This window comes from Symphalangus syndactylus, chromosome 8 (assembly GCF_028878055.3).
Source record: "Symphalangus syndactylus isolate Jambi chromosome 8, NHGRI_mSymSyn1-v2.1_pri, whole genome shotgun sequence".
NCBI classification, from domain to species: domain Eukaryota; kingdom Metazoa; phylum Chordata; class Mammalia; order Primates; family Hylobatidae; genus Symphalangus; species Symphalangus syndactylus.
Genome location: NC_072430.2, coordinates 119520424 through 119544950, shown reverse-complemented (window position 1 = coordinate 119544950; position 24527 = coordinate 119520424). Strand labels below are relative to the sequence as shown.

The window sequence follows — 24527 nt, the reverse complement described above, 5'->3', positions numbered from 1 at the left end:
AGTAAATTGTATCTGTGACTATACACATGAACTTAATACCAAATACTTGTTTACATGCTCATATGTAAACATGAGAACACATACACATACACACCTCACAGCAATATCATTTTAACTTGCAGACAGTGTTTAAACAAAGACAGTCTGGAAAAATGGAACACCAGTGGAGAACCCATCACTAATTTTGGTGTTTGCTCCTGCTCAGAAAATGTCCAGGTAAGATGGAATTCAGTTTCAGTGAAATGGGAAAAATACGGGAATAAATATCGAAAGCTCGAAAGATCTCTCTAGGTTACCAAAGAATCAGTGTAAGTTCATTTTATGGAAGCTAGTAGCTCAGAAATATGGATCTGGGCAGCTCAAAAAATACTGACTTGGAACATCAGCTTACTGTTTTAAATCCATCTCAGGACCAATTTCCAAAGGTAGGTAATCCTATGATGGTATTTGTGGAAACCAACCGAAAATGAATTTTTGGTCTCAATTTAGAACTAAGTAGAAGGCTCTATGTTTCACATGAAAAAATGCGACCATAACTGTCATATTTGAAATATATCAAGACTGCCACTGTAGTGGTCAGCTGGGAAGTCAAAAATGTATAAGTCTAGAACAGAACTCCATATGTCTCTAAGCAACACCTCCAGGCTTCAGGAAAAAAATCATTTCCTGAAAAAACAAAAAAATTATTCACCACTTACTCTGTCTGTATTCTATAGATGCAGACCTTAGTTTTCTAAGCCTATCAGTTCACCACAATTGTACGAGAACCAGATTCACTAGAAAAGTTCAAGACTGTTGAAGAAAAAAGGTCACTGTTAGTTTCTAATAGTTACTATATTGCCAACTAAATTTCTTGCAGTATTTTCTTCAGAGTGACATACGGTTGTACACTGAAGTGTCTTGGTATAATAGTTTATAATGAAAATATCTTCAGTGAATGCAACCCACTTTGGTGTTCTTATGCAAAATAGTTAGTAACAATAAGAATTGGGACCCAACAAGAATCTGTTGGAATCCCTGCATATTTAAAAATTAGTCTTGGCCAGGTGTGATGGCTCAAGCCTGTAATCCCAGCACATTGGGAGGCTGAGGCTGGTGGATTGCTTGAGCTCAGGAGTTCAAGACCAGCCTGGGCAACATGGTGAAACCCCATCTCTACCAAAAATATAAAAAGTAAAATAAAATTTGCTGGGCATGGTGGCACGTGTCTGTGGTCCCAGCTACTCAGGAGGCTGAGGTGAGAGGATGGCTTGAGCCTTGGGAGTTCAAGGCTGTACCACTGCACTCCAGCCTGGGTGAAAAAAAAAAATCGTCTTAACCCAGTATTAAAAGTTTTAAAATCCTTTATCTAATTTAGCTAACTTCAGAAGTTCTTTATGTATTTCTTTAGTTCACAGTAAAAGTTACCTAACTTAATATTTAAAATTGAAATTTGTATAGTTTTTATTAATCTAAAAAATCTAGGCCAGGTGCAGTGGCTCATGCCTGTAATCCCAGTACTTTGGGAGGTGGGAGGATTGCTTGAGCCCGGGAGTTCGAGACCAGCTTGGGCAATATAGTGAGACCTCATCTCTACAAAAAATTTAAAAATTAGCTGGGTGTAGTGGTGTGCACCTGTAGTCCCAGCTATTTGGTGGGGCTGAAGTGGGATGATGTCTTGAGCCCATGAGGTCAAGGCTGCAGTGCTGCGATTGCACCATAGCACTCCAGCCTGGGTGACAGAGAGAGACCCTGTCTCAAAATAAATAAATTAAAAATCCAGTAGATCTTCAATTTTTTCCAACCAATTTTGTCATTTAATTAACATCCCTAAATCTATTTCCAACTATTTAATAACAATGAGGTCACTTTGCATAATTGATGCTCTGTATACCAGACATACAATATGGATAAAGTACTAAGTTTTTTGAGAGAGAAAAAAATTATACTGCATATACTCAAAAGATGAAGAGAGTAAAACGGAAATCCACAGAGTAGAGAATGATATTCACAATATACAACAAAGGACTCATATCGAGAATAAATATGTATATAAAGAACTGCAAATCAATGAGAAAAAGATAAATAACACAGCAGAAAAATTAGCAACAAACATGAGACACGGTACAAAGAGCATATCCAAATGGCCAATAAATATATAAAAAGGTAGTCATCAGGGACATACAAATTTAAGGCACAAAGCAATACCACTCCACACTCACCAGAATGGCTAAAATGAAGAAGAGGAAAAATTCTAAGTGTTAACAAAAATATGCAGCAACCAGAACTCTCATATTCTGCTCTGGGAATTTAATTTTGTGCAAACAGTTTTTAAAACTACTTGGCAATATATCCTAATGGTAAAAGTTTGCGTATCTGTGGGACCTGCAATTCCACTCTTACTATATACCCATCAGAAATGTGAATAATGCTCACTAACAGAATAGGTAATGTCAAATATAATATATTTCCACAGTAGTATATAAACAAAATGAGAATGATTGATCTACCACTATACATAACATGTGGAAAATTCTCATAATCATAATAGTGAGTGAAAAGAGCCAGACACAAGAAAACACATTTATACTATTCTATTAATATAAAATATAAAAATAGGCAAAACTACTCTGTGTCTGTTACTTTGGGAGGATACTAATTTGAAGGGAGTGTGATGAGGGGGCTTCTGAGGTATTGGTCCTGTTCTGTATCTTGTCTTGGTTGTTGGTGACTGGTTACACAGGTGTGTCAGTTTGTCAGAATTCATCAGGCAGTACAGATAATACATGTGCATTTCTCTATGTATAGTATAATTTAAAAATTACACTGAGTACATAAGGGTATTCTCTTTTAATTATTTGTGAAAGCAGTGTCACTCTGGAATGCGATCTTCACGTTGATATAACTTGATAAAAGATAAAATCCAGCACCGTTTTTGTTTTAGAGCAAGCTGGAACTTTATGTTCTTGAGATAGACAGGTGGCACTATCAAAAAGTGCTAGACTTTTCCCAAACTAAACTTTATTGCAATGAAGCATGAGAAGCTACACTGAAAATTAAGTTGTCAGGAAGTGCAGAAAGTTACAAGCATAAATATAAATGGTTAAACTAAGCTCTAAACAAATATACTTGGTAATATAAGAACCCACAAGGGAAAGTGACCAGGGGCACACAGGAACTCTCCACTAGCTTTGTGACTTTTCTGTAAATCTAAAATAATTCCAAACTAAAAGTTTATATATATAAAACTAATATATATATATATACACATATATACATATATAAGATTAACTAATATACATATAACTAAGCTCTGACTCTTAAGTTACATACCTAAAACTAATGTATCATAAACTTTTCATCCACTGCTATCAATCCTTGAAAAGTGTTATATTTTCAATTTGTGGCAAACATTTTTTTCCTTCCCTGAGAATTATTGAGGAAATTTTATCATCTTAATAATGTTTAACATTATTGTCCAAACATATTAAGCCTCAGCACAGTGAAGGAAATATCACACATTTGTTAACTTGTGTTCTTTCAGGCCTTTAAGTGAGTCCTAAACATAGGGATTTGCTCTACATGAATAATAATTATTTGTTCTAATTTCTTGGCGTAGGTGAGATGACTTCTTTTTCAAAGCTCTTTAGAGTCAAAGGACAGTCTTATCACACTCTACCAGTTGCAGTAATAGACAAATCATGAGACTGAAGCTGCTTGACATTGTCTATTTAACTTGCATAGCATTGTCCAGAAAAAAATTCATTTTTAACTTTGTTTTCCAGGAATGTCCTAAATTTAACTATTCCCCACCGCACAGAAGAACTTACTCATCCCAGGTAATTTATAACCTCACTGGGCAACGAGTGGAAAATTATCTTATAACAACTGCAAACGAGTTTGTCCAAAAAAGGTAAAATACTCTGTTCATAACATATTTAATTGCTTTCTAATTTTAATGGTAGCTGCTGTCTAAACTAGAGACAATAGATACAAATTTCTATTGTTTATATTTTACATGGTTAAATTCTCAGTTTTATTTAAACAGCCTTACATATTGAAATGTAAATAATGACTCTAAGATTTATTTGAGAAAATGGAAAACCATTGGTTATTTTAGGCCTCAAAAATGTACTGTTAAATTTGTACATATTTTTTTTTTCCTTGAAGCCAAAGGGAATTTATTCACTGGCTTATACCAACTTGGAGAGGTTTAAGGCATGACTTTTGATGACAATTGGCCTCAGTTCCATATGAATATCTCAAAACTTAAGAGTGTGATATCTGCATATGGACAAAATGTGTTATTTATGTGTAGCAAAGAAATGGGCTTGTACTTAAGCCACCTAAGCATTTATCATGGACACAAAGTTGGTAGACCTTCAATGGCTACCATTTTCTTCTTTCCTCCATCTCTTCCCTCCTTTGTTTCTCAGTATACATCCATGATTAATATTCATTGTAAAAAATAATTAGAAACTACAGATAAGCAAAAAGAAGAAAAAGAATATTATTTCTCCACACAGATATAAGCACTATTGATATTTTGGTGTATCTCCTTTCAGAAGTTTCTTTGTCACAGATATACATGTAAATATTTTTAACAAAATGGGTTTCTTATAAACCAACTGTCTTAAAATCTGCCTTTAAAACAAGTGAATGACATACTATGATGTTATTTGCATGTCAAAAATATATAGCTCTATAGCAATAACATTTAGGATGACAGTCACAAGATTATTCTAGTGTGACTGCACCATTATTTATTTAATCTGACCGTAATTTGGTAGGCAGTTAAATTAACCTATTCTTAAAATTACTACTTGGATTTTGAAAATCAGCGTTTCGTTTTTATACCATGAATTGACAAGCAGTTGACATGAATTGACAAGACCCAACTTGCCCTCAAATATTCAGGGAGAAAAAATGTATAATATCTGGGGACAATAGAGGGGAAAATTTGTTATATAGAAGAAATTGAGCCATTTGAAGAAAGGAATGAACTGGTATTATATCACTTCCGTATTAATTACCTAAAAGGAATATTTGAGTACTAAGATATTAAGATATTTGAGATGGTGGATGGGTCAGTTAAGATGGAGAAATTGATTACATTGTATGTCACTCATTTTCAGGATGACTACTAAACATATGCAATTGTTTAGAAGGACTTATTGCCTCTAGTTATAATGTACATTTGCGAATGAAATATGATAAAAAGAATTGGTAAAAATGTAAAATATTTGTCAGGCAGTATTCATTTCATACTGTAAATGTGTTCCTAACAGAAAAAAAAAAAGTTGAGCTCCTCGTTAAGTATTTTAGATCTATTTAAGAAGATTTTCTCCACTAAAACGAAGATATATTTTTATTACTCTCTGTAGATATGGAGGTTGGAGTTTTGGGCTGCCTTTGACAAAAGACCTTCGTTTTGATATAACAGGAGTCCCTGCCAATAGAACACTTGCCAAGGTAAGTTTTGATCTTTTTTTCTGGAATGTCATAAAAATGAGAAGGTGAAACTGATATGTTTAATCATTTTCATGAAGTGAAAACAAAATATGGGTACAATCGATTTGGCATGGTGCATAACTCAGAGCACAGTGGTTCCAATTCTGTGTATGTACCCCAGGGAAACATGTACACATTAGCATCAGGACACACGTACAAATGTGTATACATGGAAGCATTTCTCATAATAGCCAAAAACGCAACCCAAAATGCCCACATGCAGAATATAGAAATAAACTGTTTCATATTCATTCAATAAAACTTTCAGCAATGGAAATGCAAGAACTCAGCTCCATATAACAAGCAAGTTAAATCTCCCAAAAATTATTAATAAAGAAAAGACAAAAAGGAATACATTGACTATGATTACATTTACTGTAAACTTTGAGAGTTTATAGGCAAAACTCAACCATTTGTTTAGGGGAAAGGGAGGGTATTGTGATTTGGAAGGACATGGAGGGTCAGGGAAAAGGCGTTCTGGAGGCTGGCAATTCTTATTTCTCAACCTATGTGATAGTTTAAGGGATGTACTTCCTTCAGAATTTTTTTGGTAAAACTATACTTTATGACCTGCACTTTTCTTTATATATATGTCATAACTATTTAGAGATGAAAATGTGTATGTTTAGCCTTGCTACTTAAACAACCGGGAAACTTCACCAAATTTAATGGAGATAAATAATTCTGCTCACTTATTTTTCCTTTTAGATTATACCTAAAATGAGGTAGAGTCACGGGATCAGATGCATATTCTTACCTATGTGATCAATGGTAGTCACAGGGATTTAAAATTGTCTACACATATTTCTCATCTGGTAGTAAGAGACATACACAGTCTTTGGGAAAGTGGGGAAATTAATGTCCATTTCGTGACTACTATGTGCCAACCACTAGTATCATCTTTTATACAAACTACCTAATTTTCTGCTCACAGCATCCCTGTGTGATAAATATCACTGAGTCTGTCTTAGCTGATTTTTACAGTAAATCACATAGAAAGTAATTAGTGGTGCTGGGGATTTCACTGCCTTCCTTTTCTTCCTCTCTTCTCTCTCTCCACGCACACCGTAAATATTCTTGCACAAACGTGAATTTCTAATATAAAATCATTTCTCTCCAAATCAACTTTGCCATTTTGAATTATTAATTGGGTTTCTTTAATTGAGGTTCACCAGTATATTAAATCTCTCTGTTTTTGACATAGAAGGTAAAATCACGCCTTGTTTTGTAGGTTATAATTAGGAATCAAAAATTAGTGGAGGAATGTCAAGGTTTTCAATCTTGTGCTAAGGACACAATGCTTGTATATGTATTTTATTTATTTCTCCAGCTTGGTCTATTCCATTAGTTTTTATTACCATTATTGACAGCCAGGATACCTTAGTTCTAGTCTCAGAATCCCATGGATCTGCCACAGGGATGTAGATAATGATTTCTCCAGTTTCTTTCAAGCTTTGCCTAGAAGAGATCCTGAGTAACTAATAACTTAGTGCTATCCACAGAACAACTCTCTTCCCAATTTCTGCCTGTTTCTAAATTGGAAATTTATAGGCCTATGGTCAATACTCTAGAGAACAGTGCATAATCTTCCAAGATAAAATAAATTATTGGAAAACGGATGCTCTTATTTTAAATATAAATAAGATAGCCTGTCAGATGTTAAGACAGCCTAATTTAGTTGAACACAATATTGATCTTGCCTTCTTTTGGAATTTAATAGGTGTGGTATGATCCAGAAGGCTATCACTCCCTTCCAGCTTACCTCAACAGCCTGAATAATTTCCTTCTGCGAGTTAACATGTCAAAATACGATGCTGCCCGACATGGTAAAGTTACTAACACAAAAGTGTCCTGTATTGCAACTTTTGTTACTCTGTGTATAAAAATGCACTTTACATCCTGTTTCTTCACACTGGCAGGTATTTTATGGTATCTAAATCACAGGTCTTTAAAGAGTTTAGAAGTAGTAACTATCCCCAGATGGAACATTCTGGATAATCCTCTTCAGGCTAATTTAGTTTTCTCATTTATTAAATCAGGATAATAATGCTGACTTCACGTGCATGTCTGCTGTCAACCAAGTAGTTATAGCTCATAGAAAAATATTTTTAAACGATATGCTTGTCTATAGGCTAAACAATTTTTAAAAACAATTAATGTTTACAAATATTGTTCACAAATCTAAATATGATGACAAAACTTTTCTTTCTTTTTGGACATATTTTAGTGGTTACTTTTTTATTATTATTTTTCTTCAACTTTTATTTTAAGTTCAGGGGTACATGTGCCAGATGTGCAGGTTTGTTACATAGGTAAACATGTGCCATGGTGGTTTGCTGCACATATCAACGCATCACCTAGGTATTAAGCCCAGCATCCATTAGCTATTCTTCCTGATGCTCTCCCTCCTTCCATCCTCTGCACTCTGACAGGCCCCAGTGTGTGTTGTTCCCCACCATGTGTCCATGTATTCTCACCATTCAGCTCGCACTTACAAGTGAGAATGTGCAGTATTTGGTTTTCTGTTCCTACATTAGTTTGCTGAGGATAATGGCTTCCAGCTCTATCTATCTCCCTGCAAAGAACATGATCTCATTCCTTTTTATGGCTGCATAGTATTAGTATTCCATGGTGTATATGTATCACATTTTATTTATCCAGTCTATCATTGATGGACATTTAGGTTGATTCCATGTCTTTGCTATTGTGAATAGTACTGCAATGAACATACATGTGCATGTATCTTTATAACAAAATTATTTATATTCCTTTGGGTATATACGTAGTAATAAGACTGCTGGGTGAAATGGTATTTCTGCCTGTAGATCTTTGAGGAATCACCACACTGTCTTCCACAATGGTAGAACTAATTTACATTCTTACTAACAGTGTAAAAGTGCTCCTTTTTCTCTGCAACCTCGCCAGCATCTATTGCTTTTTGACTTTTTACTAATAGCCATTCTGACTATTTTGAGATGGTATCTCATTGTGGTTTTGATTTGTGTTTCTCTAATGATCAGTGATGTTGAGCTTTTTTTCATGTGTTTGTTGGCTGCATGTATGTCTTTTTAGAAGTGTCTGTTCATGCCCTTTGCCCACTTTTTAATGTTTTCTTCCTCCCTGCTGCCAGTAAATTTAAGTTCTTTAAAGACTCTGGATATTAGACCTTTGTCAGAGAGATAGATGGCAAAATTTTTCTCCCATTCTGTAGGTTGTCTGTTCACTCTGATGAAAGTTTCCTTTTCTGTGCAGAAGCTCTTTAGTTTAATTAGATCCCATTTGTCAATTTTTGCTTTTGTTGCAATTGCTTTGTTTTTGGCATTTTCATCATGAAATTTTTGCCTGTGCCTATGTCCCAAATGGTATTGCCTAGATTTTCTTCTAGGGTTTTTATAGTTTTGGGTTTTACATTTAAGCCTTTAATCCATCTCGAGTTAATTTTTGAATATGGTGTAAGAAAGGGGTCCAGTTTCAATTTTCTGTATATGGCTAGCCAGTTCTCCCAGCATCATTTATTAAATAGGGAATCTTTTTCCCCATTGTTTGTTTTTGTCAGGTTTGTCAGAGATCAGACGGTTGTAGGTATGTGGTCTTATTTCTGAGTTCTCCATTCTGTTCCATTGGTCTATGTGTCTGTTCTTGTACCAGTACCATGCTTTTTTGATTACTATAGCCTTGTAGTATAGTTTGAAGTTGGACAGTGTGATGCTTCCAGCTTTGTTCTTTTTGCTTAGGATCGTCTTAGCTATTCTGTCCCTTTTTTGGTTCTATATGAATTTTAAAATTTTTTTCTAATTCTGTGAAGAATGTCAATGGTAGTTTAATGGGAATAGCATTGAATCTGTAAATTACTTTGGGCAGTATGGCCATTTTCACGATATTGATTCTTCCTATCCATGAGCATGGAATGTTTTTCCATTTGTTTGTGTTCTCTCTGATTGCTTTGAGCAGTGGTTTGTTGTTCTCTTGAAGAGGTCCTTCACTTCCTTGTTAGCTGTATTCCTAGGTATTTTATTCTTTTTGTAGCAATTGTGAATGAGAGTTCATTAATGATTTGGCTCTCTGCTTGCCTGCTGTTGGTGTATAGGAATGCTAGCAATTTTTGCACATTGATTTTGTCTCCTGAGATTTTGCTGAAGCTGCTTATCCTAGCTTAAGAAGCATTTGGGCTGGACAATGGGGTTTTCTAGATATAGGATCATGTCAACTGCAAACAAAGATAATTTGACTTTATCTCTTCCTATTTGAATACCTTTATTTCTTTATCTTGCCTGACTGCTCAGGCCAAAACTTCCAATACTATGTTGAATAGGAGTGGTGAGAGAGCATATCCTTGTCTTGTGCCAGTTTTCAGGGGGAATGCTTCCAGCTTTTGCCCATTCAGTATGATATTGGCTGTGGGTTTGCCATATACATCTCTTACTATTTTGAGGTATGTTCCTTCAATACCTAGTTGGAGTTTTTAACAAAAGGGATGCTGAATTTTATCAAATGCCTTCTCCGCATCTATTGAGATAATCTTGCAGTTTTTGTCTTTAGTTCTGTTTATGTGATAAATCACATTTATTGATTTGTATATGTTGAACCAACCTTGCATCCTGGAGATGAAAGCCAACTTGTGGTGGATAAGCTTTTTGATGTGCAAACTGGAGTTTGCCACTGTTTTATTGAGAATTTTTGCATCAACGTTCATCAAGGATATTGGCCTGGAGTTGGTTTTTTGTTTTTTGTTTTTTTTTTTTTTTGAGGCAGAGTCTCGCTTTGTCACCCAGGCTGGAGTGCAGTGGCAGGATTTCAGCTCACTGCAACCTCTGCCTCCTGGGTTCAAGCAATTCTCCTGCCCCAGCCTCCCAAGTAGCTGGGATTACAGGCACCTGCCACACGCCTGGCTAATTTTTTTGAACTTTTTAGTAGAGACAGGGTTTCACTGTGTTGGGCGGGCTGGTCTTGAACTCCTGACTTCAGGTGATCCACCCGCCTCGGGCTCCCAATGTGCTGGGATTACAGGCGTGAGCCATCATGCACAGCCTCTTTTTTTTTTGGTATCTCTGCCAGGTTTTGGTATCAGATGATGCTGGCCTCATAGAATTAGTTAGGGAGGAGTCTCTCCTTTTCAATTGTTTGGAATAATTTCAGCAGACATTGTACCAGCTCTTCTTTATACTCTGGTAGAATTCAGCTGTGAATCCATCTGGTCCTGGGCTCTTTTTGGTTGGTAGGTTTTTTATTACTGCCTCAATTTCAGAACTTGTTATTGGTCTATTCAGGGATTCAATTTCTTCCTGGTTCAGTCTTGGGAGGGTATATGTGTCCAGAAATTTATCCATTTCTTCTACGTTTTCTAGTTTATTTACATAGAGGTGTTCATAGTATTCTCTGATGGTTGTTTGTATTTCTATGGGGTCAGCGGTAATATCCCCCTTATCATTTTTGATTGTGTTTATTTGATTCTTCTCTCTTTTCTTATTTGTTAGTCTAGCTAGATGTCTATTTTATTAATTTTTTCAAAAAACAGCTCCTGGATTCGTTGATTTTTTTAAGGAATTTTTGTGTCTCTATCTCTTTCAGTTCAGCTCTGATCTTGGTTATTTCTTGTCTTCTGCTAGCTTTGGGGTTTATTTGCTCTTGGTTCTCTAAGTTCTTTTAGTTAAGATGTTAGGTTGTTAACTTGAGATCTGTCTAGCTGTTTGATGTGGGCATTCAGTGCTATAAATTTCCCTCTTAACACTACTTTAGTTGTGTCCCAGAGATTCTGGTACATTCTCTCTTTTTCTCATTAGTTTCAAAGAACTTCTTGATTTCTGCCTTAATTTCATTATTTACCCAAGAGTCATTCTGGAGAAGGTTGTTCAATTTCCATGTAGTTGTGTGGTTTTGACTGAATTTCCTAATCTTGAATTCTAATTTAATTGCATTGTGGTCTGAGAGACTGTTTGTTGTGATTTCAGTTCTTTTGCATTTACTGAGGAGTGTTTTACTTCTGATTATGTGATCAATTTTAGAGTAAGTGACATGTGGCGATGAGAAAAATGTACATTCTGTTGTTTTGGGGTGGGAAGTTCTGTAAATATCTATCAGGTCTACTTGATCCAGAGCTGAATTCCGGTCCTGAATATCTTTGTTAATTTTCTGAAAGACAAAACTTTTATACTAAGAAGTTCTATACCTGGACAAAAGCATTGCCATTCATTGAGCACTGACCATATGACATGCTTTATATGAAATATTGATGATCCCTACAGCACTCTTCAGGGTGAATATCATTATCCCCTACTATTATATTATTTCTCTAAGGCCTAGAAGTGGGATTTGAACCCAGGGCTGTGTGACTCCTGCCTGTTTATCTTTCTAATCCTCCACACTGCTCCTCTGGACTCAGCCATGCCTACTTCAGTTGAGTTTCACAAGAGGCTTTCACACAGTTTTTAAAATAAGGTTTGAAAGTCGAAACAGACTTTCAAAAAATACACATATTTCAATTACTGTTTATAAGATCATCTCATCTTCTTGAGCCTTGCTCAAATTGTTTTTCCTTGCTGATCCTAAAAAAAAATTTAAAAGAATAAAGAAAAGCTGGCAAACAGATTTGCTGGCCAAGATTGAGATTTATAGGCTAATAGTCTATTAAGTAGGAAAAAAGATACAACATCTCTTTTAGAAATGCCAACATCTACATTTCTTTCAGCTCCCTACTGTTGGGCATCATAGTGTATGCCAGATGTACTGGTGACTGTAGAAGTACACCAAAGAGTCCAATACTCATTCCAGCAACAGGATCTTGAGGAGTCTTCATTTCAGAGAAAACAGTATCTTTTTCCCCAATCGCTTTGGCATTTTCCTAGCAGGAGAAACCAAGAAGAAAATACAAGATTGATAGTCCTTAGACCTAGAGCATCAATAAAGAGCAAAGTCAAAAGTGGTAAATTAAATTAAATGATGACTAAAGTGAATTGGGTCTAGTGTAACCAGTGTGAAATACTACTGGACGCTGTACTTTCAGTAGGGTGTTTTATTCAGAGCAAAAGACATTAATTGTTGAGACAGACAATGAAAGTATAAGAACTATAGAAATAACTAGGGGGAAATGTAGCAAAGATAAAGAGAACAAGAGACCAATACTGTTTTTGAAGGGTCAGCTTTTTAAAACCTGTATTCTGGCTTCCTTTGTAATTAGTGCTCTTTATTTAGACCAAGGCAATCTGATTCACTCTAGACTCCAGCAGGCTTGTTGTAGCTCCTAACATTACATTTTAAGTTACAGAGTATAAAGAATTAAGAATTCTAAAACATAAAGTTTACTTTGACCCTAAACTGAAGTTTATTTTAATTAAAACTAATTTAAGATGTAGTTTGAGTTATATAGAAATTAGTAATAGTATGTCTTCTAGCCTCTAATAATTTTTCTTAAATAGACTTACGGAAGTGGCAAGTTTCCACTCTCTCTAGAAGGAACCCGATTTCTTTCAAAGAAGAAATGCTACATCACCCTAACTTACTTTTATTGTTTCTTAATGCATATATGAAGTCTACCATTGTAATAATATTATTGGTTTTAAAAATCAACCCAATTATTCTCCCACTGCCTCCCTCTAACACACTAGTTTGAAGCCATCTTTGTTAGATTTTGCATGAATTGGGATTTTACTTTAACTATAAAATTGATTTTCTTTGAATTCTAACATGCTAATAAAAATCTTTTCATTAGCTTTCCTTTGCAATGTCAATATCTATTCTATTCATGTGGTTCCCTCTAGTGGTTAATATAACATGAAAATTCTTTTCTTTCTTCTCAAAAAATACAGGTTTGCTTGTTTTCCTTAACAAATGTTATACAACTAGGCTCTTTTTCAGGAATACTAACACATTGCCCCTTCCACCCCAGTGTTTATTCTTACTTTGTTGCATTAGAAGCAGTGGTACATGGGAAGCATCGAAATTAAGGTTTATAACTGTGGAGACATCAGAAGATGTCTTATTTTTAATATACATTATATGTGAGAAAAATATTCATTGAAATTTTAAGATTTGAGTTCATTTAAGAGCATTTATTGACCAATCTCTCTACTTTGGACATCATGCTGGATGCTGTAGAACCTACAGAGATAACTATGATATAGGTCCCCAACTGTGACACATTTCCTTGATCTTTCAGCTAAAAATATGCATAAAAAACTGGTTCCACAGGATTTTGCATAGTGGAGTAAAATGTATTTGCAAGGATTCATCTGGTGAAATAGAGTATTTCTTGATTCTGAAATACAAAGCAGAAATAAAAGTTCTCCCTTACCTGTATAATAATTTACCATTAGGGTTTAAGTAGGGCCCCCAGGAAAACTGAAACTCAGCTAAAAAGGGATGCTTAATTTATACAAAAGATAAGAAAAGTGTATCCCTCCAGTGATGTGATTAACATTATAAATCAACTTGGTGTTTGTTGTTGTTAGTTTCTTGCTTTAACCATACATTTTTTCTTTAATATACAACAGTCACAGAACTCAAATTCAAAAGATGTTACATTCTACTTAATGAAAATTATAAATGTAACTTGAGAAAATCTGCCTTTAGAATCATCTGTAATATTCAGTGCTGTGCAAGGGCCTTAACATCCTAGTACAATGAGCAAGTACTATATGAACAGTTAAGTGAGAAAGCTCTCACTTAGTTTATGACACTATAGGAACAAGTATTTAGGAGCGATCTTCAGTGGCATCCCCTACCACTCTTTTCCACAGTCGCTCAGACAATACACACTCTACCTTCACATTGTTTTCCTTTGGGAAACTGTTGACAGCTCATTTTTGACTTTGGCTAACCAAGGTCCCCTAAGGAAGGGAAGAAAAGAGCCTTGCTTTTTACTCAAGTATAAGCAACACTGGGAGATCCCAACAATTTGGGACTGTATTGGAATTAAGTGACCACTTTTCTGAAGCCAGCTAGTATCTCTGAATCCTCTTAGACATTTATGTCTCAATGAAAAGGTCTCGGGTATGGCTGAAGTTCCTAAGCCCTACGCTGGCAGAGCTCTAGAAAAATAAGCATCTTAGAAGCAATAAACGGGAATGAGGAGTCCGCTGAGGCTACACTATTTCCCCACCACAGACACAGCACTAAAGAGGGATGGGGGAAGTAACTGTCTGCTCTTTAAGGGATCCTCATGTAAATAATCGGTCCTGCTTTGAATTGCTTATTTAAATGTAATGCATTTCTGAAGTGCTGTTGAAATACAAACATATATATGACCAGATAGAAGGAAAAAATGGAACATAATTATTTAAATATAACAAATTAGAGAGAAATGCAATATAAGAAATATAAACTCTTGTTCCCTTCCCAAAGATTCTAAACACAATGTGAAAAACTTCTTTTTATGTGAGTGCCATCAATTGTATGGCATTAATTGGATTAGGGGAAAAATAATTTTCCTTTAAAAAAAAGGTCCCCCAAATAAAATTGTTTAGATAATAATATAAGGAGGAGGCCGGGCGCGGTGGCTCACGCTTGTAATCCCAGCACTTTGGGAGGCCGAGGCGGGCGGATCACGAGGTCAGGAGATCGAGACCACGGTGAAACCCCGTCTCTACTAAAAAAATACAAAAAATTAGCCGGGCGCGGTGGCGGGCGCCTGTAGTCCCAGCTACTCGGAGGCTGAGGCAGGAGAATGGCGTGAACCCGGGAGGCGGAGCTTGCAGTGAGCCGAGATTGCGCCACTGCACTCCAGCCCGGGCGACAGAGCGAGACTCTGTCTCAAAAAAAAAAAAAAAAAAAAAAAAAAAAAAAAAAAAAAAATAATAATAATAATAATAATATAAGGAGGAAAGTGTTGAATATTATTCATCTAAAAATTGGTATTTCTGATTAACTGAATACCTACTAATAGAAGAACTGTTTCTTCTTTAAGGCATCATCATGTATAGCCATCCTTATCCAGGAGTGCAAGACCAAGAACAAGCCACGTAAGCAGATATCTCTAGCATGACTACCTTCTCCTTGACATAGCTGAGCCTCTGTATAAAGTGCTGTAATTGGAAATCACAGTTGTATCTGAATGAATGTCAATCTAGAAGGGCTGGTAATATGTCACTGACTGGGATAAAAGGAAGTTTTTGCAAGGGTGTAGAGTGGGCTTGCCAAGTAGAGCTTGTTGACTGCAGACTAACAGCGTTTGCTGCTTTTATAAGTCAAGTGATAAGTGCTACATCACTTCAACTTCCCTGCATAGCAATTAAGTATGGTTCTCCTAGGCTCAAGAATGATACATCCCTTGCATAGACCCTGTAACCGTTGGAGACCGAGGTTTTTCTATCAAATATCCCTAGTCAATTCAGATGCACTAGAACTACATTTATTCTAGGGTCACGGTGGAGTCACGTTGGAAATATTATCTGGCTGCCTTGCAGGATGCCTCATTTGTGTCACAGCCAACTCTTGTACTGTTTTGTTGATAGTTCTAGTTATGAATCTTTCTGAAAGGAAAAGAGTTCCAAAAACTTATGTGTGTTTTCCTCTCCCTATTGCTCACTCTAGAATCAGCAGTTTAATCGATATTTTAGTGGCACTGTCTATCTTGATGGGCTACTCTGTCACCACCGCCAGCTTTGTCACCTATGTTGTAAGGGAACATCAAACCAAAGCCAAACAGTTGCAGCACATTTCAGGCATTGGTGTGACATGCTACTGGGTAACAAACTTCATTTATGACATGGTGAGTAACTTATGTCCTTCATTGCAGGAAATAAAAAATCAATTTGGATAGAAGACATCAGTTTTCTATTCAAGAGTTATTTACTCTAGTTTGTTCAAATTGTTATCACAAACATAGGAAATAAAGAAAATGACTTGAGTCAGGCTTATCTTCATCCAGTGGTTGGAGGAAAGATAACCTACCTGCCCTCATCTCTGTGGACTATATCAGATTCCCTAGGGCACTTAAAATGAGAATTTCTGGGCCCCACTCCAGATCTGTTAAATCCATATCTTAGGAGGGGAGGGTGGAGAATATGCATTTTTAAAAAGATCCCCCAGGTGATTTTAAGCACGCTGAAGTCTTACAGTCAGTACTGTGGAGACATAGAAGCTTAGCAGCAAAATATCCTTACCTAATTGTGCCAAACAATCAAGCTTATAAAAATTAAATCAACTAATAGTGAAAAATGCGAAGTAGTATCTCCTGCTAATGACACATTAGAGAAGATTAGTAGGAAAAAGAAGGGATGTATTTCATTGATAGCTCTCTCATTCGCATAAAATGGTCCCAAGTTCAGATGGTTGTTCTTGACTCCAGACATACCAATGTTGGCCAAAAGCCCAGGATGGGTATGCATTTGCCTGGTGATTATGGTGAAATTGTCTGCGTTGCTGTCAAGATCATTGGCTTAAAGGTTGGAGAGTAATTAACTGCATATCCATTTTGTGAATGTATCCAGTGAGGTCTAAAATGTGTTTGTTGTAGGAGTCAAATCTAAAAGAATAGTAATGACTTCCCAGGACTTAACAGGAGCTTTAATGTTAAGAAAATTTCAAGTACATACTTCTGTGAAGGTCTACTTAGTACTTTAGGATTCCGTTGTCTTATATCTGGAGCTCATTCCAATTTAGGAGATTCCTCCCCGCCCTGCAAATTAAATTACCACCACCTTCATTGTGTCCGTCTTCCTGCAAACTCCTCAGCATTTAATATTTCTACTTGCCAACAAAATGCTAAGTTCTTTGTTTGTATACCTGTGATTACAAGGATATGTGGGACCCAATGCCCTGCTGCTTCGCACAGAGTGGTTCACACTGATAACCAAGCTTTAGAAATCAACCATCTGAGAGAGTTCCAGCATTCAAAATGAAATCAATACTTTGAGGACTGAATGTAATACCAAGATACCTGGCTGTCTTATCTTTCTCACTGAACCTCTGTCACTGAACCATTCCAAGTCTCAAAGCCTAGAGGCAGGAACACCAGGGACTCCTTGTATATCTGTTAAAGATGGAGATTGGCTTAACCTCATATTGCAGGAGACAAATTCTAAAGTGAAATCAATGTAAAATAAGTTGAATGTTATAAGCAATGGGAACATAAATAAGAATTCATTTCTTCAAATTTTTCTAGGTCAACTTGTTGCAGTTTTAAACTAGATGGGTTATTTTTTTTTTGAAAGATGCTTGTCACATATTAAACATTGTTTTAAATATTTCCATAGGTTTTCTACCTGGTGCCTGTAGCATTTTCAATTGGTATCATTGCGATTTTCAAATTACCTGCATTCTACAGTGAAAACAACCTAGGCGCTGTATCTCTCCTACTTCTCCTGTTTGGGTAAGCTGCTGATTAAGCAATGAAAGAAGAATTAATAGAATTAAATGCCCCTAGACACAAATAGGACTAAATCTCATTAGCTAAATTACAATTGTTTTGGGGTTTCATTTGACATGAGTGATGACTAACAATACATTGCACTTGCTAGTCCGTAGACTGTAAAGTATAATACTTTTGAAAATTAATATTATTAATAGTAATACCTAAAATTAATAAGTATTTATTGGGTGCCAAGTGTCATGCTTTCTAATTTACATACGTGATCTCATTTACATAAAAATGAAAGCTTTAGAATGATGAGAAAATGTGTATACATGTATAAATTTATGTACTGACTAATTATATGAGTATACATAGCATTATTAAGTGCATATACATTCATGTATACTTATTTATATTTATCTTTTTATAGATGTATACGGACACACACATAATATGGTTTCTATATTAAGCTAATACAGGTAATACAGGCTGAGATAATCAATGCTTAGCATAACAAATCTTTCTGCCCTGAATACATGGTAGTAACCCTTAATTACCAATTGTAGCTAATGCAGGAACTCTGTCTCTAGATCTATTTAATTGCCCCCCAAATTGCTCAAGGTTTTGCTCAAAACAGGCTAGCCAGCTTCTAAGCATGCTCTTTCTGCTCAGCTAGACTTGAACAGTGTCATTACTTTTCCTCAACTTTAAATTATAAGATTCATACTGATCAAACTCATATTTCTGAGCAACCTAAAAGGCTTGCCTAGGTGGGATAATACCATATTCAGGAGGGATTAATTTGTAGTTTTAATGATGTAGAACTACCCAAGGTTTCTTAAAAGAGGCTTTTTACTGTCTTTAAAAAAACACTCTTTGGATTTTTTTTGTCAAAAAGGAATGAAAGAGAGATCTAGTTAGAAGGCTTGACAACTCATCCCTAATGGTTATTTTTACTTTGGAAGCCCATCTAACTTGTTATTTTTTGTAAAATAGAATAATTAAGGCATTTCTTTTTTGATACAGCATCTCACTTCTGTCACCCAGGCTGGAGTGCATTGGCATGATCACAGCTCACCACAGCTTGATCCTCCGACCTCAGCCTCCCAAATAACCAGGGCTACAGGTGCATGCCACCACACCTGGCTGATTTTCGTATCTTTCTGTAGAGACAGGGTTTTGCCAAGTTGCTCAGGCTGGTCTCAAACTCCTGGGCTCAAGTGATCCACCTGCCTCAGCCTCCTAAAGTGTTAGGATTACAGGTGTGAGCCACCATCTCTGGCCAAGGCATAATTTTAATTCTTTGTGTTTTTAACCTGCAGGTATGCAACATTTTCCTGGATGTACTTGCTGGCTGGGCTCTTCCATGAAACAGGAATGGCCTTCATCACTTATGTCTGTGTCAACTTGTTTTTTGGCATTAATTCCATTGTTTCCCTGTCAGTGGTATACTTTCTTTCCAAGGAAAAGCCTAATGATCCGGTAAGATCCCTTATTTCAGTGAATTTATCAAAAGCTTCAACATGTTCCAGGTGGAAAGATTTTGTTTATTCTGCATAAAAAAGAAGAATATCATTTGATTCTATTAAATTTGGAAGAGGAGAAACTACAGCTTTTAAAATTCTTTTTGGGCCTCATCTAAGTTAATGCCTATCATTTTATGTATTGAGTGTCAAAACTATTGACACCTGATAGGGCTTGAATGGGGTGACGGAGGTGAAATCAGATGTATTGTGCGGCACTACATAAATCACACAACCATTGGTCAGCTAAACATCTTACTCATTAACAAATTCTTACGGTATGGTGGTGACAAGGACAATGACTTATTATATGACTATGAGCTTCGAATCATTTGAACATTCATAGAGAAGAAACCTAATTCAGCCCCTTTCAATCATGTATTGGAGACTACTTCATTGTAAGCATCACTTTCCATTCAGAGCTGACAATTAGGATTAGTGAGAAGAGAAGCACTAACAGTGCCAGGCAATTGAACAGAAAAGAATAGAGAGGAAATGAAGTGAACTGAGGACTAGACAAGCATACTCTGGGAGAAGGAAGAAAATTCATGAAGTGGAAGTAGTTGGCCCACGTGTGAATAATGTGAAAATGAGCTATTTGCCCCTCTTGGAGACATGTTGGCTGTTCTTCTACTTCATTTCAGCATTTCAGTCCCTCTCCAAGTAGGGATTACCTTGGGTTCCAAAACTTTACTGTACCAAGTACCTCCCTCCCTCAGGCACATAATGATACCGTGTATCAGACCCCAACACACTGGCTAGCCCTACATTCCTGGGATTAAAGGCAGGTCTAGAAATAATTTTGCCTCCAGGATTAGGTCCAACATTATAGGTGGCCTCATATAACGATTTTCTGCCTGTATTTCAGTGATAAACATCCACCATTTAGTATACTAAATATTTGTATGCAAATTCAGCCTACATGGGAAATAATTGCCAATCCAGATAAGCTTTTTAGGTTTCATTATTTGTCTACATCTAGTTTTAAATTTTTGTCAGCTTTTTGGAAACTTAACACTGAGTTTTATTTTTATTTCTCTTATTTCAGACTTTAGAACTTATTTCTGAAACCCTCAAGCGCATTTTCCTGATTTTCCCACAATTCTGTTTTGGCTACGGTTTGATTGAACTTTCTCAACAACAGTCGGTCCTAGACTTCTTAAAAGCATATGGAGTGGAATACCCAAATGAAACCTTTGAGATGAATAAACTAGGTGCAATGTTTGTGGCTTTGGTTTCTCAGGGCACCATGTTTTTTTTCTTGCGACTCTTAATCAATGAATCCCTGATAAAGAAACTCAGGTAAATATAATGAAACCATAACGTTTGACATCTAAAACAGAACTCAATTCAAGCTATTGAGAAAGAAGTCAATAGTCTAAGCTTTTCCATTGGTAATATGGAAATGTTTGGCTCAAAAACTTTTAAAAAATTCTCGCATAATTCACTATTTTATTCTAGTAAATAGTTATCAAATCTTAATATGTGACTGCAACTATTGCTGTTGAGTGAGGGAATAAAATTAAATAAGCACAGTTGTTAACCTTAAATAGATCAAGGTACAGTGGTGAAGTGAAAAGATGTACATGAACAAAAGATGTAGCCTTTGAGTTGAGTTTGTGAAAATGGAAAACACTTTTCAAGGCAGAAATGGAGGAAAGAGGATTGAGTGTGGAGCATGTTGGCAATGAGTCTGGGAAAAGAAGACTAAGAAAAAGTGAAGACAGCATCATAAATGAGGAGAAATACACATGCCATTGACCCAGCAATTCCATTTCTGGAATGTTTACATATATGCTCACAGATATACAGACTTATGTATGTTTAAAGTTATTCATCATGGTAACTACTTCTAATAGCAAAAGAATAGAAACAGCATAAACGTCCTTCATTTAGGGACTAGTTAAATTATATCCATAGATTCACTAATAGAACATTCAGCAGCCATTAGAAAGAATGATATAGTTCTCTATGTAACATTTGGAAGTGTCTTTAATATTTACTAATTTAAAAATGCAAGGTTCAGAACTATGTGTAAAGTATATTGCCATTCAAGTTAAAAAGAAAAGAAATATTTATGCAGACATATCCATAGACTATCTCTAATTGTGAGTGCCTCTGCTGATGAGAGATATATATGGTTGAAGATGACCAGTTTTTACTATATATTCTTCGGTACCATTTAAATTTTAATGACATGTACATGTATCATCTATTGAAAAATAAAATTTTAAGTAAATAATGAGAAGAAATAAAAGAGCAGAGATAGAGAAATATATTAGAGCATATTTAAGAAAGAAGTATTACAACTTAATTAGAACAGAATAAATGTAATGAAAAAGTAGGAGTTACAGTTTAACATGTGGTTGGGAGATTATGGAATCTCTTAAATGCTTGGTAAAGAGATATGGTTTGGGCTTTATTCAACAAACAAATGAACATTCATTGAGAGTTTTTGAACAGAGAGAAACATGATCAAGTTGTGCTTGACGAAGTGTAATTTTGTAGATGGAGTGCAGATTGGAATGGAAGAGTCAGAGACCCTGGAGCAGTTTTAGCTCCTGGAGAAATCTAGGTGAGAAGAATAAAAGCCTATAGGACTAGGCAGAAAATAATCCATGATAGGGTGCTATAAAGCACAGTGGCTCACGCCTGTAATCCTAGCACTTTGCGAGGCCAAGACGGGCAGATCACCTGAGGTCAGGAGTTCGAGACCAGCCTGGCCAACATGGTGAAACCCCATCTCTACTTAAAATACAAAAACTAGCTGGACATGATGGCGCGCACCTGTAATCCCAGCTACTCGGAAGGCTGAGGCACGAGAATTGCTTGAACCCAGGAGGCAGAGGTTGCAGTGAGCTGAGATGGCGCCACTGCACTCCAGCCTGGGCGACAGAGCGAGACTCCGTCTCAAAAAAAATAAATAAATAAAAAATAAACAACAACAAAAAAGGCATTTCCAGTATTTGGAGACTGACTACATGATTTTGGAATAAGGAAGACTAGAAGAAACATTGCAGTTGGGGTCTTTGGGGATCTCATCAGAAGAAACAGGGACATTGGGAAGAAAGCCTGGATTTATTTCTTTAAATTTTTTTTTTGTTGTTGTTATGTGTTAGCCAAGATATCAAGGTGGGTTTGGGACTTAATGAGTTTGGAGGGCTGATAACCTTAAAATATTGGCTAAATCCTAGGTGAATCATTAGTAAAACAAGCACAGAATAACAATAGTATTCATATTATTGATTATAAAAGTAGATATATCTGCTGTACAATATTGTGCCTATAGTTAACAATACTGTATTGTGCACTTAAAATTTTGTTAAAATGGTAGATCTTATGCTGTTTCTAAAATTAGAAAAAAAAAGTAGAGAGGTTTTTTAAATTTAATTGAAAAAAAAATTTTTTTTGAGACGGAGTCTTGCTCTGTTGCCCAGGCTGGAGTGCAGTAGCGTGATCTTGGCTCACTGCAACCTCTGCCTCCCAGGTTGAAGCAATTCTCCTGCCTCAGCCTTCTGAGTAGCTGGGACTACAGGCGTGTACCACCATGCCTGGATAATTTTTGTATTTGTAGTAGAGACAGGGTTTTGTCAGGTTGGCCAGGCTGGTCTTGAACTTCTGACCTCAAGTGATCCGTCGGCCTCTCAAAGTGCTGGGATTATAGGTGTGAGCCACTGCACCCGGCTAAAAGGATTTTTTAAAAAGGTGATCATTGGTCTTAGGTTTGTAGATGATGAGTTTTCCTAATGATTCTGGAGTTCCTTAGTTGCTCTGTTAGGAACTAACCTTCAAACACATACTTTTCTTATTACTGAAATTAGAATTATAAATCTTAACAGTGGATCTGTAAACATTTAAGGCATGGAGAACAAAAGCTGTTTCACAAATATCATAGTGAATACAGTGAGGAGGGTCTATACTGATTTCTTAAGTTATCTGAGTAGCATAATTCATTACAAATGCAAAAGAAGTCTAATGATGACTAGTACACTGTTAGTGACATGAAAACCCATCAAAACATGTCAAAATTGAATGCTGTCATTTCAAAATCATTGAGGTAAAATCACTGGGTCCATTTTTAGGCTTTTCTTCAGAAAATTTAATTCTTCACATGTAAGGGAGACAATAGATGAGGATGAAGATGTGCGGGCTGAGAGATTAAGAGTTGAGAGTGGTGCGGCTGAATTTGACTTGGTCCAACTTTATCGTCTCACAAAGACCTACCAACTTATCCACAAAAAGATTATAGCTGTAAACAACATCAGCATTGGGATACCTGCTGGAGAGGTAAGAAACTGTGTTTTGTTTCTAACTGTCCTTTTCATTGGGATACTATGTGACAAATTAAAATCTTAATTATTGGCCAGGTACAGTGGCTCACGCCTGTAATCTTAGCACTTTGGGAGGCCGAGGTGGGCAGATCACTTGAGGTCAGGAGTTTGAGACCAGCCTGGCCAACATGGTGAAACCACGTCTCTACTAAAAATACAAAAATTAGCTAGGCGTGGTGGTGCACGTCTGTAGTCCCAGCTACTCGGGAGGCTGAGGTACGAGAATCGTTTGAACCTGCGTGGTGGAGGCTGCAGTGAGCCAAGATCGTATCACTGCACTCCAGCCTGGGTGACAGGGTGATTCTGCCTCAAAAAAAAAAAAAAAAAGAAAAAAAATCTTAATTATTTTCCCACAATTTTTTTCTAGAAATATAAATGTTAATCTGAATATTTCCATGGGAAAAAATACACACATGCGTATATATATATATATATATATATATATATATATATATACACACACACACACACACACACACATACACATATACACATACATATATATATATATATGTATATGTATACACATATAGAGTCATCCCTCCGTATCCATGGGAGATTGGTTCCAGGACCCCCAAGGATATCAAAATCCACAGAAATCCACAGATGCTCAAGTCCGTGATATAAAATAATTTAGTACTGCATATAATCTGTGCACATCCCACTATATATTTAAATCATCTCTAGATTACTTATAATACCCAATGCAATGTAAATGTTATGTAAATAGTTGTTATCATTTATTGTTTAGGGAATAAGAACACAGGAACTCCGTACATGTTCAATACAGATGCTTTTTTCCCCCGAATATATTTCAATCAAACCTTTGGATCTAAAGGTTAGAAACTCAGGGATAAGGAGGGCTGACTGTATATATAATTTACACATGTCCAGGTA

At 36.1% G+C, this 24527-nt stretch overlaps 1 protein-coding gene and 1 long non-coding RNA gene across 9 annotated transcripts in view; one reads left to right on the top strand and one right to left on the bottom strand.

Moving 5' to 3' along the window:
* LOC129488391 (uncharacterized) overlaps nucleotides 1-24527 on the bottom strand; it is a 204955-nt gene that overhangs the window by 49048 nt on the left and 131380 nt on the right. The window contains exons 4-5 of one of the 8 annotated variants that reach the window (XR_008659650.2): nucleotides 15362-15506; nucleotides 13228-13741 (exon numbers count right to left, since the gene is read on the bottom strand). The exons of 5 other annotated variants lie outside the window; for them this stretch is intronic. This is a non-coding gene — a long non-coding RNA (uncharacterized lncRNA). Of the gene's footprint in view, nucleotides 1-13227; nucleotides 13742-15357; nucleotides 15507-24527 lie in introns of those variants that run through there. 2 more of the 8 variants (XR_008659648.2, XR_008659647.2) reach the window with 2 other exon arrangements.
* Nucleotides 1-24527, top strand: part of ABCA12 (ATP binding cassette subfamily A member 12) — a 209892-nt gene that overhangs the window by 166901 nt on the left and 18464 nt on the right. The window contains exons 36-45 of the mRNA XM_055290518.1: nucleotides 123-216; nucleotides 3765-3892; nucleotides 5364-5451; nucleotides 7211-7316; nucleotides 15389-15443; nucleotides 16015-16192; nucleotides 17679-17794; nucleotides 19099-19258; nucleotides 20348-20601; nucleotides 23382-23586. Coding sequence (XP_055146493.1) covers nucleotides 123-216; nucleotides 3765-3892; nucleotides 5364-5451; nucleotides 7211-7316; nucleotides 15389-15443; nucleotides 16015-16192; nucleotides 17679-17794; nucleotides 19099-19258; nucleotides 20348-20601; nucleotides 23382-23586 — 1384 coding nt within the window. The remainder of the gene's footprint in view (nucleotides 1-122; nucleotides 217-3764; nucleotides 3893-5363; nucleotides 5452-7210; nucleotides 7317-15388; nucleotides 15444-16014; nucleotides 16193-17678; nucleotides 17795-19098; nucleotides 19259-20347; nucleotides 20602-23381; nucleotides 23587-24527) is intronic.